Source organism: Pistacia vera, unplaced genomic scaffold, assembly GCF_008641045.1.
Source record: "Pistacia vera cultivar Batoury unplaced genomic scaffold, PisVer_v2 Contig398, whole genome shotgun sequence".
In the NCBI taxonomy this organism is placed as follows: domain Eukaryota; kingdom Viridiplantae; phylum Streptophyta; class Magnoliopsida; order Sapindales; family Anacardiaceae; genus Pistacia; species Pistacia vera.
In genome coordinates this window covers 1,119,417-1,136,296 of record NW_022196221.1, presented here as the reverse complement: position 1 = coordinate 1,136,296, position 16,880 = coordinate 1,119,417, and the positions used below count along the sequence as shown (strand labels likewise).

The window sequence follows — 16,880 nt, the reverse complement described above, 5'->3', positions numbered from 1 at the left end:
ACAAAAAGCTATTAATATTTACCTGCATTGCCCATGGGAAGCCAAATAAATTGTACGTGCTCGATCTATTCTTCTCGATAGATTGGCGCTGCTTTAACCCTATGTCTTTTCCTTGCAGGAAGTCCATGGTTAGCTGAAATGATACCTGTCCCCATGGATAAACATTAAAAAAGTCCATGTTGCTTGAAAACTTCACCCAATCCATATTAACGGCTTTTGTTGAGTTAGAAGCCATTAGGATCGAATGCACAAACCATACCAAGCACATCTTGAACCTCTATGAAGAGGTATATCCATCTTCTTCTAACCTCTCCTCTAAATCGCGTCCTGTAATAGACGCCTTCCCCCCTAAAACCTTTTTCGCCAAGTTATCGGCTGCCCTACTCTTCTTTATTCTCTCTTGCTTTGTCACATCTGGAAATGCCGCACATCTTAAGCCTGTCATCAGGGCATATTCCATCATCCCAAATCGTAGTGGCTTTCCATCCACCACAAACCACATTTTTTTTTTTTTTTTGGCTTTTAACTGAGTGCAGCAACATATAATGCACTCTTTGCCCCCAGAATGCCTTTTTCTAATTTTCTTTGATGTTCATAAAATGACCGAAATAGCTCTCTTTGAATTGGTCTATACCCTTCTTCTGTTCCCGTAAAATCTCTATTATTCTCGTAAAAACTTGCCAACTCGACCTAACTGTCACCCTTATGGGGAAGTACGGTACCTTATCGCTTACAACCTCTAACCCATAGTCTTTATAATTTACGCTTTGGAAAATCTACGTAATCGATATAAACTAAATATTAGCAAAAAAAAAAGAAACCAAAACAACCAAAACAACCAATAGGTTGCCAATTTAAGGGATATGGGCTTCGAGGGCATCGGGGAGTGGGTGTTTTTGGCCTCGAGAGGATCGGGGAAGCAAATACAAGCCCTACAAAGGATGTTGTAGTAGGTTTCATGAGGTTGGAGGGCTGAGGATGGCAGGAGGTGGTGGAGTAGGGGGGCTAGAGGGCTACCCTGCATATTGTAGGGTTAGCCACGCGCAGCGCGCGTAGCGCCACCTCCTGACATCCCCAGCCCACCAACCTCCCACAAACAACCTCCTTATGGCCTCTCTTGCCTTCCCCCATCCTCTAGAACCCAAACAAAGCCACTCCCTCAATGTCCGTCAACTACTCGACAAAACGCCACAACCACCATAACAATAAAAATCAACTACGTCTCCCCAAAATTTGCATAAACCAATCAAATTTCTCATCCAATTAAAAAAAACAAGTAAAAAACGTACCCTTTCTTCACCGGCGTCCTCCTCCTCGCCTGAATTCTCGCTGGTGTCCTCCTCTTCAGAACCGTTTTTCAATTCTACTCTCTGTTCTTGTGCTGCCGTCGTCTCCTCTGCATCTGGACCACCTTTACTCATCGAATCATCCATTGGAGCGTCTTCTTCGACAACCTTCGAACTGTCACCACCGCCGGAGTCTAGGATTTAGAGTGGGGTTGGGTTTAATCCTCTTTCTGAATATCAGTCATGATTTTGTGTAAGGAAGCTTTAGAATCGAATATTTGCCAGAATATGGCACTTTCGTTGCCGGAAATGGCAGAGAAATCAAAAGTGTTCGTCAGTCGTTTTTTGGGTATTTGGCTCACTTAAGTGATTTTGAAGGGTGGGGGTCATTTTTTATTTTTAAAATTTAATCGAACTTCCATTAATTATAATATTATCTACATATGTTTAAATCCTTTCACTTTAATCCGTTTTACATGACTAATGAATCTTATGTATGCCACATCAGTTTTCCTAAATTAAAAAAAAATGAAAAATAGTTTCCTGGTCATTTTTCTAAATGCAAACTTGGGAGGTCGGGAGAGTTAAATTTCCTCCCCAATTTCACAGCAGCAACAAGAAGGATTAGGAAAAGAGAAAAAATTGGGAAATAAAAGGTAAGTAGTGAAGAGGGTTCGAATTCGATTTCTCTTCAGGGTTTGCGTTTGTTTTGAGGGATTTTTATATGGCGAAGAAGAGGAAATCAGACGCCACGCGCCTTGATGAAGTTGACCGTACGATGTATACTACCTTCTGCAGCGCGGCCAACTCGCTCTCGCAGCTATACTCGCAGGCGATGAACCACCAGCGCCTCAGCTTTCAGGCCGGTGAGCGTCACGCACTGGTATGCTTTCATTTCTAATGTATAGTTCTTGAATTTTTTAATTTTAATTTTGCTTTTTTGAGTTTTGATCGGTGGGGTTTCTGTGATATGTGTTTTTGCGTGATGGGTTTAATCAAAATTGTTTTTTTTTTTTTTTAAATGTTATTTGTTCTCTGCTATTATAGTGATTAGAAAATTGGAAATTTGTATTTTTTTTTTAAATTTAATGCTGGGTTAATTATTTGTGTTAATTATCTGGTTGATGAGCTTGTATCTGTTTGGTTTTTGAGAAAATGGAAGAGAAAGTTAATATTTTATGTTTTATAATTTGTTCTAAATAAGCTTTGGAAGTTGCTGTAGGCTTGGTTTAGCAAAGTTTTTGTTTTTATTTTGTATTTTTGGGTGTAAAAGTTTTACATTTTTTCGGGAGTGAACAAAAATTATTTCTTTCTATGCATTTACCTACATATATAAATTTTGTGGAATCATCTCTCAAATTCATATTGTTTTTTAGCACTTCTGTGTAACTATGCCTCATTCCTTGTAGTGCCAAGGCTTATTGGATAGCTAAGGAACTTCTGATGGTGTCTACTTGTAAGATTTTGATGTGAAGTTTTTTAACTCATTATTATTTAGGCTTAATTGAGTGATTTGTGGTTCTTTCGATTGTTTGTTATATTGCTCGAAACAAAAAGGGCCAAAGAGATGCAGAATGGTGTAACCATTGTAAGACAGTCAGTTTGGTTATGCGCCGAGTCCTTTTCTTTTGTAAGGTTGTGCATTTTATTTTATTTGACCTCTTTTCCCTTTAACTTGAGCTGCTTTTTGCCTAAGCTTACTTTGAAGTTTTGGGCGTCTTATTCTTGTCTTGGAAATTCCATATCTTTTTTACTTGTACATGTATTCTTTACTTTTTGATTTCAGTTTTCATTTCGTTAGTGACTTGTGAAAGTATATTATAATTTCCTTGTGGATGAGGCTCATTGCATTTTCTTATGAATTCAATAACTTACAAGTAAATAATTTCTTAGCTTCCAGATTGCATTTGCATTTTAGTTTCTTGTTATTTAGTTACCCTCTCCATGCTCTTGTTCTCCTTCTTCTTTCAGCATATTTTTCTCATGTACAGATAAATGTAAGGATGTACTTTTAAATAAAGGGAAGCTTAAGCTGAGGCACCAGTCTGTTTACTCTTACCCTCTTTGATGATTTTCATGATTTGTTGCTCTTATGTTTGACATGTTGCTGTTAGCTATGACACCTTTGTTCTGGTAATTGCCGTTTTCTGATTTGGTGGATACCACCTGTTTAACTTTTGGCATTGGCTTTGTATATACTCATACATACTCCTTTCATTTCCAGGAGAAACTTTATCAATGGATTCTGAGGCAGCAAGAAGAAGGATCAAGAGTAACAACAGTAGATATAGCTGCTTATTTGCAGGTCTTTTGATCAACCATCATTAAGTGGTTTTATTGCTTGCTCTTTCTGTCCTCATACATTTATATTATGGCACTAAGGGCTCATGTTAAAACTAGAGAAATACAAAATTTTGAATCTCAATGCATTGAGAAATATTTTTTTTTGTGTTTCTGTTAAAAAAAATAAAAAATCAATAGTTTTGTTATTAGAACCATTAATATGTGCCCCTAATATGTGATCAAACTTTGAAATAAAAAATCGCAAGTTTTGGACTGTCATATTCTTACTGCAGTTGGTGCAGATAAGCACTAAATGATGATGGCTTATACCTTATTCTTTCCCTGTTCAAAGGGGATTTTGTGCTTCTCATGTCTATATCACACACACACACACACAGAATTACATGGGTAGAAATTCCTTAATATGATTATTTCTGTTCATCTGATCGCTCATATTTGAAATCAAGTCATATTTTCTTGGCATAATGAGACTACGGAAGATCAGGTATGGTGATTTTTAAGTGTAAGGAAATACCAGAGATTTTCTTTTGTAATGTTTGTTGATTTACATATTATATGTTTTCTAATTGCTTGGAAATGTTTTTTGCACTCCATTCTTCTGTTGTCATCCCAATTTTGAAAACAAATAGATGAATTTTATTCACTCGGTGAAATTGAATTACCTCTGAGATCGTTTTCATTTTTTTTTTTTTTTTTTTTGGTAGAATGAGCTAGAATATGGAGCAGAGGAGCCTCCTATGTCCCCCAGGTTGCCTATTCAACACCAACATGTTCCCATTGCTTCTATTCCATGAGCGACACCGGCAGCAGGGCCCGGAGTTCGTTCCGGACAACCAGATCATCAAGCAAAGAACTCAGTTTTCTCGAACACTCTCTCTAGACCTGTTAACTGCAACCTTCAACACTATAACATGACACAGGGAGGCTACCAAATGTCAACTGGAAACGGTCCTCGGAATAGTGACACCAACAGTGCCCACAATCAGAACAAGGACGCCAATTCTCCCAGTTCTGAATCCATGGACATGCATGCAGAGAGTCCAGGCCGCGAGTTCCCTTATTGAAATTCGGGTTTGGTTTCTTACATATTATTTATTTAATTTTGTTATTTAAAGCTTCTATGTTGTTAGAAGCCTTGAAATTATTGCAAATGTAGTGCAATTTCCATTTTATATTCCAGCTAGCGTTTGTGGCCACAATAGAGAAAAAAATTAAAGTCTTCCGTTCAACGGATGCATATATCATAACTTAACCATAACATGCTAAGTTATCGTGGACGTATCATATCATATATGTGCACTCGTGTATGATCTTAGTGGGTGATTGTATGTCCATTCATTGTTCGGAAAACTTAATGGTAGAATCGAATGCTTAATATATTGTATTCCCATGTCATTAGTAGTTCATTAGTGAGCCATTAGAACATAAATTATTATAGAGTAATGTTACAATTACCGAAGGATGTGTACCGAATTCGTGCACCAAATGACGTGACGTAATCCTGACCGTTGATTCATTATAAGTTAATATTAATCGACGGTTAGGATTTTGTCACGTCATTCGGTGCACGAATTCGGTGTGTAATTTTCGGTAACTCTATCATTTTCCATTATTATAAGTTCATATATATATATATATAGTTTATTTTAATATCTAAAATTTAACAGTAGGGGGGCTTTTATCATTTTAAAAACTTGGAAGGAATTTTTGTTATTTAATCAAACATAAGAGGATTAATGTTATTAACTCTGTTATTTTATTTATTTTAACTTTTATGTTCCAAAAGTGACATTACTCAAATATTATACCATTTGACATTAAAATTTAAAAATTGAAGTACAAACTTTAAATAAATTTCTCTTGTACGTTATTTTTTAAGCTAATTTAAATGTGTTGATTTTTTTTTTTTTTTTTAAAAGTATCTCTATTTTGTTTTATAAATTTGATTTGATCTATTTTTATATATTAAAAAAAAAAACTTTTTTAAAGACTTAAAAATAATCTCTAAAAAAATAAAAAAAAATTCAAATGTTTGGTTTAAATTTGTAAATTTGAAAACAAAACAAAAACAAAAATTCAACCTTCCACATTAGGGTTTTCTGTAGTAAACCCCTCGTGTGTTTGGCCTTTTTGTGCAAGCATATGGTTTCAGAATTGTGATAATAGCCCTCGTTGGTTTCAGAAATATGCTATAGCCCCCGACCCCAGCATGTTTAACCTTTTTTTAGTGAGTATCTGTTGGCATTGTTTTAAAAACTAGATCGGAGGGCAACCCGCTCTGATGGTTGGATCACGGTTCAACCGGTGGACCGTCAGTTAGATCGGTGACATCATCACACATCATGATGACGTTAGTACATTTTAAAAAAAAAAAACAATTTTTTTTTTTTAGATTTCTATTTTTCAATAAGACAATAACAACTTAATTACTGTCTAACATGATTCAAAGTTCAAATTCAACAACAATCCTAACATAATTTAAGTATTTAAAAACAATTCAAAATTCAAATCCAAACATAATTTTGTATTTACATATCAAATGACAAAATACATAATAATTAATAACAAAACATTTGATGCAAGTGTTTTTTCTTTAATCCGTCTCCATGTTGATTGAGCTTCACACATTGGCATTAAAATTCATCACCATCATCACCATCATCATCATCATAACCATCACCACCATCTACACAAATTTTAGTAAAAAATAGAAATCATAAGTTAAAACTTGTAATTTAAATAGATACTAAGTTAATATAAATTAATAGATGAAACTCAGAGGAAGCATTGTGTTGATTGTTGCCAAAATTTCATTCAGTTTCTTATATATAAACCAGAAAGCTTATCCAATTTATCTCTAGAGAGCAGCCAAAGATCATGAAGACAGTTTTACCATCATTGCTATTCGTCTGTAACACCAATGGCCATGCACCAGCAACAGACGTTCCAAATAACGAAATTGAGCTATTGAAAAATCACTTGACATCACAGCCTGCACTTGAAGAAACAACCAAATCAGAAACCAGATTATTAAATCATTTAGGTTGGGCTTGGAAAGATATTAATAAGCATCCCTGGAGATGAAAACTATGGTTAAAGATTTCAAATAGAATGAAATTTCAGAGGAAGATGTAGACAGCAATCAATTCTCAAAGTAGTGATAGAAAAAGTGAACATCCTTTGTGTACAGGGAACAAAAGCTAAAGGTGGGTTGTGGGGTTGGGGGTTCATTATATGAGAGAGAGAAGGAAAACAAGATGTGTCGATCTATCCAAAACATCCATTCAAAATCACTTAATGTGATCTGAGAGAGAAAAATCTACGCAACAGTTAAATCCTTAAAGAAGCCACAGAAAATTGATATTTTAAACAGTTCATCTACAGAGTGCAAATGCAGAGGGGAAAGTTCAACGTCAGGGGTATAGGGTCAATCATTCCACCAAAACCAATCCCTCTTAAGAACATTAAAAGTTTAAACAGCTAAGGGCTTCTTGGATGGTCATGCAAAATCTCAACCAAGCAGGAAATGTTGTTAACTTCTGCTTAAAGATTGCAACGAAATCTGAAATTCAATCCTCACATAAAAGAAGGAACATCTTGAATTACATAGTAAGTTTATTCAATCATTCTGATAAAACAAATTAATTCAAAATTAAACCATTTTCAGAACTGATCAAGTAGAGATGCAAGGTTCAGTCAGATTGCAAAAAAGGAAGAATATTGGTGGTGAGCTAAACTATGGTATGAACTAACTCAGCTAAACTATGGTATGAACTAACTCCTGCATCACCATAGAGGTCATTACCAGATGCTGGTCTCCTAATACTAGGTCCTGGGAGGGGTGAGCTTGGTAAGTTCATAACCCAATCTCTGCATGAGTGAGTTCCAAGATTGGTGATCTGGTGTTTTAAACTTAAGAGTTCATTCTATTTACTTTAATAATTCATAAAATTTTTATGTTATCTAACTCATTTCCACCTAGAATGTATAAAACATGAATTCTGTCCTTCACACGTATATAAAATGATTTGATACTTAGAAATAGAAATCATAAGTTAAATCTAATTCTCTTTTTCTCTAAATGAATTTTCAGTTCAAGTGTGACAAGTCAAACTGATTCAACAAACTAAAATATCGCAATAGCACAAATAGTATTATCATCTTAATTTGTGTTTTACATCAAAAGCATGTATGCTTCTGTCAAGCCAAATTATGTGTTCACAGATGCATACAAAACATTTCAAACTTGTCGTCACTCAAATTTTATAAAATATTATAACAACAAAAAATCAGGACATCCAGCGCAATAGCACAAATAGTATTATCATCTTAATTTGTGTTTTCCATCAGATGCATGTATGCTTTTGTCAAGCCAAATTATGTGTTCACAGACACATACAAAACATTTCAAACTTGTCGTCACTCAAATTTTATAAAATATTATAACAACAAAAAATCAGGACATCTAGCAACAGCCAAGGGTCAAAAACAGCAACTTATGAACAAAGATTCACTCAAGGCAAACAATAGTATTGTTACAATACAACCACAACAGCTCTATACATTGAAAAATGTAAAGGGTGTTAACTTAAATGTAAAGGGAGCGAGGAATGACATTACCTAGATCGACGAATGGAGCTATCGTCGTCGATTTCCAGTGAGGGAGGAAGACGTCATTGATTTTCGGCGAGGGAGGAAGACGTCGTCGTCGATTTCAGAGAGTTCAAATGCGATTTGGGTGGGATTTCAGAGAGAACAAAAGATAGAGCCGAAACCGTGAGAATTTTCGCAGAGATCAGAGTATTTGCTGAGAAATTTTCGTGACAAAAACTGAGAAAGACTTAAAGAGAAGAAGATGAGAAAGGGCTGTGTGACATTGTCACGTATTAGGGATTGTTAAAATGTGGACCGGTTTTTCTGCCGGTCTAATCGTTCACTGATATTATCCGGTTTTCAACCGGTTTAAAGCGGCTCAATGTATAATAGCGGTTTTGAGGTTGACTCAAACCGGACACATGACCGGTTCACGGTCCAACCGGTTGGACTGTCCGGTCCGGTCCGGTTTTTAAAACAGTGTCTCCTGGTTTAAAAAATGTCATCAATTTAACCTTTAAATTTATCAACAATTTCTCAAATAAGCTAAAAAAAAAAATATTAATCTCTCAATATTGTTGACAGATTTTGGTTAAAACGCTATTTCCTTCAAACTTAAACAAAATAACGTAACGATTTGTAAAAAATTGGGAGTTAAGATCACATTTCTAAAACTAGTAGGTGTTCACCATAAGCAGGGTCAAACACAAGGGGGTTTACAAACAGCCTCTAAATTAACAGTCTAATTCAAAAATAAGAATAATATTAAAAAATAATCAGTTTTGGGCCCAAGCAAAACAAGGCCCATAACCGTCCGCCCGAAATGATCCATATCTCTCTACGAAAATGAAAAAACGAATCGGCGCCATTACAATTCTTCTTCCTTCAATTCATTCCCGCCAACATATTTTATCTCACTTTGAACACACACACACACTCTCTCGCTCTCGCTCTCTCTCTCTCTCTCAGTGGCGCTTCGATTAAGGTACGCGATTCGATTCGATAATTTGTTAATTCTGTAATTAAATTCAAAATTTTTATTTTTAATTCTTCTTTTTTGTTGGTGGATTCAATTCATCGTTTCAACGTTGCTGTTTTTTAATTTGATTTCTTTTTAGTAGCTAGAATTCGATTTTCGATAATTAGTTTTTTTTTTGTAACTGAATTAGGGATTTTGTTATTTATTTTAAGAAAATTTTGCGTTTTAATTCCCATTTTATGGATTAAATTCACTGTTTTAACGTTTTCGTTTTGTAATTTGATTTCATTATAGTAGCTAGAATTCGACTGAGTATAAAGTTGATTCTTGATTTCGCCTTGTGTGTGATTCGAGTTGTTATTTGGCGAATTTGAGAGCAATTAGGGCTGATTAGTTTTGTTTAATTTTGATTTATGATAGTTGTAGGATAGGGCTTTGTTAGTTTATCTCTCGTTGAAGTTAAGATTTAGATAAAGATTGAAAGAAAAATGAAAAAAAAAAAAGGGGTTTTTTCAGTTATATTTTGCCATAATTTGGGTAATTTTGCTTGTTTAGAGTTAAATTATGCGAGGATTTTGTGTTTATTCAAATTATTTTGAAGGATTTGAAGTAGGGGTACAATTTCTTTTTGGAGAATATAACAATTTAGGGTTTTTTTTTCGTGTGTGTTTTAGAAGTTGAGATAATTTATAGGTGGTGTAAATTTTGTTATTCACAATTGATGAATATTTTGAGAAACTAAGATACAATTTAGAAGTCAGAATTATGTTCTCATCTCGTTAGGTTTGTGTCTTTTTTTTTTTTTAAAAAATCTGAAAGCTGGTTGGATGGACAAAAAACCAATAGGAAACTGGGAAAGGGATTTTTTATTTATTATAATTTGTTGTTTTTGGAATATAACTAGTTTTTAGGATTGTGTCTGACACTTGTTTGTGATAATATGAGATGTTGGATTCAATGTTTTTGACAACTGGTCCGATATGCAGAGACTGAACTGCCATGACATCTTCTAGAAAGCGAAGGGGGAAGGTAGTTGGGGCTCCTGGAGAGCAGAATATGGGTATAGTTGCCACTGGAGTCATGAAACCTGCAAAGAGAACTAATGTGCAGTGCCATAAAACAACAGGTACGGCATCTCATCTAAGTTTTGTGCTTGCGCTGCTTTTTTCTAGCAATCTGTTCTTTGAATCAATGCACTATTATAAACTACTTATGACAGTTTTCAGATTGAACTTTGTGGCCAATTGGCCTTTTGGTGTGGTCTAGGGTTAAACACTTATCAGTACTTCTTAAATTAGATTCTAATAAGATTCTCGAAGGGCCGGTGTAAATTCGATTTTTAATTTAATTCTGGATTCCAGCTACAAAAGAATGTGAAAAGGCTTCACGCCACAAGCTAGTAATACTAAGGGGCAAAACTAATAGTTAGTAAAGAAAAGAGGAGAAGGAGCTGGTTGTAGTTCATCCAAAATCATCCAAAATCTCTTGTTAATTTTCTGGTACAGGACATATAAGCTTGTCTGAAATATGTAAAAACCTAATTTGGTGGGTCCATACAAAAGCCATAAATAAACAAAGCCTAGCACGTTAGGAAACCCATCAAACTTTGCCAAGCTCTGGACTTTTCGACTTTTTGCCCCTAGAACTGGGATACCTTTAAATTATCACATCATCCATTAGTCAACCATGACTGCTTTCGTTTATTTTCATTGGTACTCAAAAATTTTCATTTGGATTTGTAACGGTTCTTCTCTTTTCAGGGAAACGTGATGATTTTTCAGTTGAAAATGATGAGAATTGTTCACCTACTGGCTCAGCTGTAGCTGTGAGTCTGCAACATCCAGGAAAAGGTGCATGCCTCTTTGAAACAACTAAAAAACTACCTGCACTTGACCTCTATCCAGAACAAATACTTCATCTGTCCACGAAGATTAAGTTGCAGCTTTTTCCCCTGGATGAAGGCACTCGCATAGGATTGGAAAAGGTAAAATGATAAGTACTAAGCTTTGAACAAATTGCAAGCTTTTAATAACCCTATTTAAATATATTCTTTTTTTTTTTTTTTTTTTTTTTTCCTGCAGGATGGATTTCATCCATATTTGGAACTAACTCTAAGCAAGCGGAAGAAGATATCTTCTGTACTTAAGCATCTTAATAGCAAATGGGGTGATTCAAATATTGCGATTGGGGAACCCATACTTTTCCCGTACAATGTGGTGGAAAATTTTGCAAGTTACAGATGGACAATGAATGACATCGACATCAGTGCAGGAGATGTCTATACAGCTATTGGAGCTCCTGCCGTTTTCCGATTAAGGTCTAAGACCTGATCACTTTCTCTTCTTATAGGCATGTTGTAGTTTAGTGCAAGATTCTGACTCAGTTTCTGTTACAAGGTATGCCTGGTCCTCCAATACTGAAGCTTCAACCTCTGAAATTCCTTGTACATCAACTTCAACAGGGGGTTCATTAAAAGCTGAAGTACAGCAAGGTTGCAGCCCTAACGTGGCAAATACATATGGCAAAGTAAAAGAAATAGAAGCAACAAGTGAAGAATATGAACATAGTACTGGACATGGAGCAACAACTGCAGTGCTGGCTGAGAACATGCCTTTTGATAGACCAATAGATCCTGAGGTATCACATTAATCATTCTATTATTATTTGTTTGCTGTTTAACCATCTATAATGGATATTTCTCAAAAGCATAATATGCCCCAAATGCACATATTGATGACTGAATATTGAATCTTTTTATTGTTATGGTGAGTAATCTCCTGACAAGTTTTTTATGATCATCTTGGATTTGACTGTTTGAAATTATATGATCACGTTCAACTTCTTAGATACAATCATTGAATTAGCACTTCTTCAAATATGAATTTAAATTTACCGTTGTGGAATTTAGATTTTGAACATATATATCTTCTCAAATGTTGTATCTTTCTGAATCATACTCATTGTGATATAACTAGGACACTGAAGTGAGGATCGATGGCAATGTTGGGCAATCATCTTTGCTGTGGGCTGATAGCCTAAGTAACATAAGCATAGGAGGCTTGCTGTCTGAAGCATCCTTGCAGGGCAGATTCAATGCTTGTGACGCGAAATTGAACGGGATCAATTCAGGCTTGCAGCCATCTCAACTGATTTGTGATTCATTTGATGCTTTTCTTGCTGGCCAAATGAGTCACTCTCAAGGTCCAAGGCCTCCACCTCCACCTTCTCATGACTCACATTCATCTATTTTGGATGCTGAAGACACATGTCATGCATTTGCATTTCAAAAATTCTCTTCCTCGGAGAAAGAATCTAAGTCATGCAGTCAGGGTGCTGGTCCTAAGTCGTTCAAATTCCCAAGTGTGACAGAGGTTTGCTCAAATATATATATATAATTTTTTATTTATGCTGCAAAATTTTGTGCCGTGATATATTGTTTTCAAAGTTTCCACCTTACTGTTTGCAGGCCAATGCAAAACCCGCGCTTTCACAGGGCAATGCTTGTCAAGAATCTGAGGCAGACTTGCAGTTTCGTTCCCGGGTATACAACGATGAAAGCAGCCTTGGTCTATCAGGCATCAAATGGGTAAATTGTTTTTTCCCCTTCACTGCATAGAACTTCAGAGAATCATATGTAACCAGCTAACCTTCCTCCTCTTCTTTTTGTTTTCGGTTGCAATGTCTGGATGCAGACAGACTCTTTGGGGCCCTTCGACCTCGGCTTATCATCCTCGAGAAAGATTATCAGCGGAGACAATATTAGCATGAGCGGCATTGTTAATTAGCAATCTCATCACTGTTGAAAGCTACTACTATTTCTGGAGATCGAAAGGCTCCTCCTTGAGACACAAACATAAGAAACCTGAAAATTCATTTCATCTCATTGTTCATAATAAGATAAGAGTTTGCTCTCTTTCTAGTTTTCTTTCTCGGATTTTTCACCATTAAGATCCCTACAAAACAGCACACGTTATAAAACCAAAGTAAAACATATCAGAAAATTTACCTAGCTATTTAATTTTAATCAATTTCGATGATTTTAATGATTCAGATTAGATCCTTATTTGATAAATTAATTCATATAATTGTCCTATTACTTAATATAAATCAATAATTAATAATTAATAATTAATAATAATTCCTGACCTGACCGCCAAAATTAGTTAAACTGCCAATCAAACTTCACCTAGTATGCATGAACACCACAGCTGGCCTTGAGAAAACAGTCCGATTCTTTGATAATGGAGGAGCTTCTCCCTCAATTTCTCAGCCTCCCTTTTGCAAAAGTCCAAAATACTGCCGACAAAATGGCGGCCACCCACCTTGTTCATCACAAACCAATTGAGTAAAACAAGAAACAAACTTTTATGTTCGTTGATGTGGAGAGCCAAGGAGGGATTGAATTCTTTAGAAAACCGGTGAGGCGGGTTTCGGAGAAGAAGAAGATCAAATGGGGTGTGTTCAGGTGAAAGGGTCGACGTATTCGCCGTCTCAGGGGTTGGAGAGGTTGAAGATTGAGAATGGGTATGTGAAGGGGGTGAGCAAAGTTGTGGCTGTGGGGGAGCATAGTGGGAAGTTGGTTAAAAAGGAAGGTGGTGGGGAGGTTAAGGTGGGACCAGCTGGGGAAGGAGAGGCGGCGAAGGGCGGTGGTGGCGGCGAGGGCGTGCGGAGGGTAGTGGTTAAGAAGAAGATTGAAGGAGATGAACTCGTGGATGGATGGCCTAAATGGCTTGTTGATAATATTCCTCCTGATGTTTTGGCTTCTTTGGTTCCCAAAAGTGCTGATTCTTATGATAAATTAGCTAAGGTTGGTATTGATTTTTATGATTTATGCTTTGTAGAATCGTGTTATTTTCGGTTTTATGATCGCGTTCTCTTAACGTGTGACCTTCTCAGAGATTAAACAAGACTTTGGATGACCAAAATCTTTTTGTACATAGAAAATTGTAACATTCTTGTAGTACATGTTCGTTTGTAATATACCCTCCTCACTTCCATTGTATCATTCTATTTAAGGATAGGAAGTGATAGATAAATAAGATAATACGTGATGATCATAATTCTCAGAGTTATTGTAAAGAATATTACGGTTTTTGCTTTAGTGATTGGGTTATCTTTGTATGAATACTTAAACATAATCAAATTCTTATATTTCTTTGTATAGAAGAATGTATTGATATAATCAAACCTTCATCTTTTCTGGACTCGATCTCAGAACACGAGTCTTTTCATAACACAACACGTGTCTACGTTTTGCAGGTAGGCCAAGGAACCTACAGCAATGTGTACAAAGCTAGAGATAGAGACACAGGAAAGATTGTGGCCTTGAAGAAGGTGAGGTTTGACACATCTGAGCCTGAGAGTGTGAAGTTCATGGCAAGAGAGATAAGGATTCTGCAGAAGCTTGATCACCCCAATGTCATCAAACTTGAAGGCCTAGCCACTTCAAGAATGCAATACAGTCTCTATTTAGTGTTTGATTTCATGCAATCTGACTTAACTAGAGTCATCTCTCGCCCTGGCCAGAGGCTCACTCTTCCACAGGTGAGTGATGATTTTGATGTACTGTTACCCAATTTCGAGGGCTAAACTAGGCTCTGGTCAATGTCGTCTTCATTTTCAAATATTGTTTTTAGGAAACGATAACGAATGCTGACAACTCGTAATCAAACTTCTTATTTTCATTTTTGCAGGTGAAGTGCTACATGCAGCAGCTGCTTTCAGGGCTGCAACACTGCCATGAAAGATCGATTTTACACAGAGACATCAAAGCTTCAAACTTGTTGATAGACAAAAATGGGATGCTGAAAATTGCCGATTTCGGGCTGGCGAATTTTTACAATCTTCCGAAACCGAAACGCCCGATGACGAGCAGAGTTGTGACTCTCTGGTACAGAGCTCCTGAGCTCCTCTTAGGCTCCACTGATTATGGAGTCGGCATTGATCTCTGGAGTGCTGGTTGCCTCTTAGCTGAAATGTTTCTTGGAAGACCAGTCATGCCCGGAAGAACTGAGGTAAAAGTTTATTAAAACATACAAATTCTTCGCGTAAAGTCTTTTACACAAGCTGACCTGTTATGAAGTTAATAGATTTATCCATGATTAAGCTTTAGGATGTGAAAGTGTTATCCAGTGTAATAATTAAGTTTCCTCCAGGTTGAGCAGCTTCACAGGATTTTTAAACTTTGTGGCTCACCTTCTGATGATTATTGGAAGAAGATGAAGTTCACTGTCACCTTCAGGCCACCACATTTGAAGCCTAGTTTCCAAGAGGTTTTCTCGGAATTTCCTCGCTCTTCTTTCGGTATCTTAACGACACTGCTAGCGCTCGACCCTTCGTATCGCGGCACAGCTGCTTCTGCCCTTCAGTTTGAAGTGAGTATATAGAATCCGTGCATCTATTATGATTATCTGCGGAGGAATTTGAAGGTAAAATTAACAACTTCTGTTTTGGTTACAGTTCTTCAGTTCAAGTCCATTGCCATGTGACCTCTCAGGTTTACCAGTAATTTACAAAGAGGAAGATGAGTCTTCTCAAACCACCAAACATAAGAAGTATGTTTTTTAGTTCAAATTATGCCCTTAATTTTCACACACTGTTAAGTAGTTTCTTATATTGATCATCATGAGTAGGTGAATTACATGAATGTGGGTTTAAATTTGACAGGAACAAGAGATCAAAGGCAAAGAAATCCACTCGCACAAAGCATAAAGCTCATAGGAGAAAGGATTCAACTTCAGAAGAATCCAAAGGAGATCAGACTGAATCTTCCAAAGAGGTGAATTCAATATGACCTTATCACTTTAACTCAATAAACTTATAGATAAAAGCTCTACTTGAAGAACACGCCCTGCCAATGTCGGTATACAAAGACGTCCATTGCCAAATGTCAAGCCTCAAGGCCGACGAGATTGTGCGTCCGTGGAAAGAACTTTCCTAAAGAATTTTCCACCGATGCTTTGGCCGGCATCAGGGAATAATATGCCTGACGACGGATAACCCAACGAGTTGCCGGCGCAAAAGTTTGCACTAGGGAAGAAATGCTCCAACGCAGGTTTTGTGTTTCCTGGCGCCGGCTCAATGTCGGCATAGGCCATAATTCTAGTAGAGCCAAAACGGATTCTTAATTAACTTGATTATACTTAACTCGAAAACTTATGAAGTAATCAAACGTATATATCTGTCTTTTATTTTGTTTCAGTTGGAGAAGAATCCAGACTCAACTATGCAAACGGTTAGCAGTACAGCAAGTAGTTCATCATCTTCAAAACCAACAAAAATATTACATGACAAGAGCTTCGATGATGCATCTCCCTCTCCAATTCAGCATAATTCTCATGCAAAAACAGCCCCAAGAACAGAAGGGTACCCTAATATTAATTATAACCCTTCAAAGAAGATGATTCAGAATTTCACTCTCACTGAAGGCCACCCAAATGCCCTTAAAAACATCCAAAACATGAGTACTCTTTTGCACGCTTCCATTTCTGATATTATCGACCACAGACAAGGTAATGCCTTTGCTCCCTTTAGCAGGTCACTTTCTACCTTGGATTTTAGGACTTATGATGCTGAGAAGATGTCTAAACTCTTTGGATCTGATCAAGATTAGGTTATCATTAGAGTTGTTATATAACTTTCCTGCTAAGGTATCATGAAACATATGCGGATCCCCTCAAGTATCTAAAATGACAATTTATCTGCTATACTTATAGTCA

General features: G+C 36.4%; 2 protein-coding genes and 1 pseudogene across 5 annotated transcripts; all 3 read left to right on the top strand.

The window, feature by feature from the left end:
- Positions 1-1,822: 1,822 nt before the first annotated feature.
- LOC116141379 lies at positions 1,823-4,874 on the top strand (annotated as a pseudogene).
- Positions 4,875-9,114: 4,240 nt separating this feature from the next.
- On the top strand, positions 9,115-13,167 carry LOC116141409 (TSL-kinase interacting protein 1). 4 transcript variants are annotated; one of them, XM_031426924.1, is made up of 8 exons: positions 9,115-9,168; positions 10,149-10,288; positions 10,980-11,146; positions 11,244-11,479; positions 11,559-11,799; positions 12,138-12,533; positions 12,629-12,748; positions 12,855-13,167. In XM_031426924.1, exons 2-8 carry the CDS (start codon positions 10,162-10,164, stop codon positions 12,945-12,947), a joined length of 1,380 nt encoding a protein of 459 aa, XP_031282784.1. In that variant the 5' UTR covers positions 9,115-9,168; positions 10,149-10,161; the 3' UTR covers positions 12,948-13,167. The 4 variants fall into 4 exon arrangements, with proteins under 4 accessions (XP_031282784.1, XP_031282782.1, XP_031282783.1 ...); XM_031426922.1 differs by having other exon boundaries at positions 10,944-11,146; XM_031426923.1 differs by having other exon boundaries at positions 10,923-11,146; positions 12,859-13,167.
- Positions 13,168-13,303: 136 nt separating this feature from the next.
- Positions 13,304-16,841, top strand: LOC116141399 (probable serine/threonine-protein kinase At1g54610). The gene is made up of 7 exons (XM_031426909.1): positions 13,304-13,969; positions 14,422-14,706; positions 14,856-15,176; positions 15,318-15,536; positions 15,622-15,716; positions 15,829-15,940; positions 16,364-16,841. Exons 1-7 carry the CDS (start codon positions 13,613-13,615, stop codon positions 16,772-16,774), a joined length of 1,800 nt encoding a protein of 599 aa, XP_031282769.1. The 5' UTR covers positions 13,304-13,612; the 3' UTR covers positions 16,775-16,841.
- The last annotated feature ends 39 nt before the right edge of the window (positions 16,842-16,880 follow it).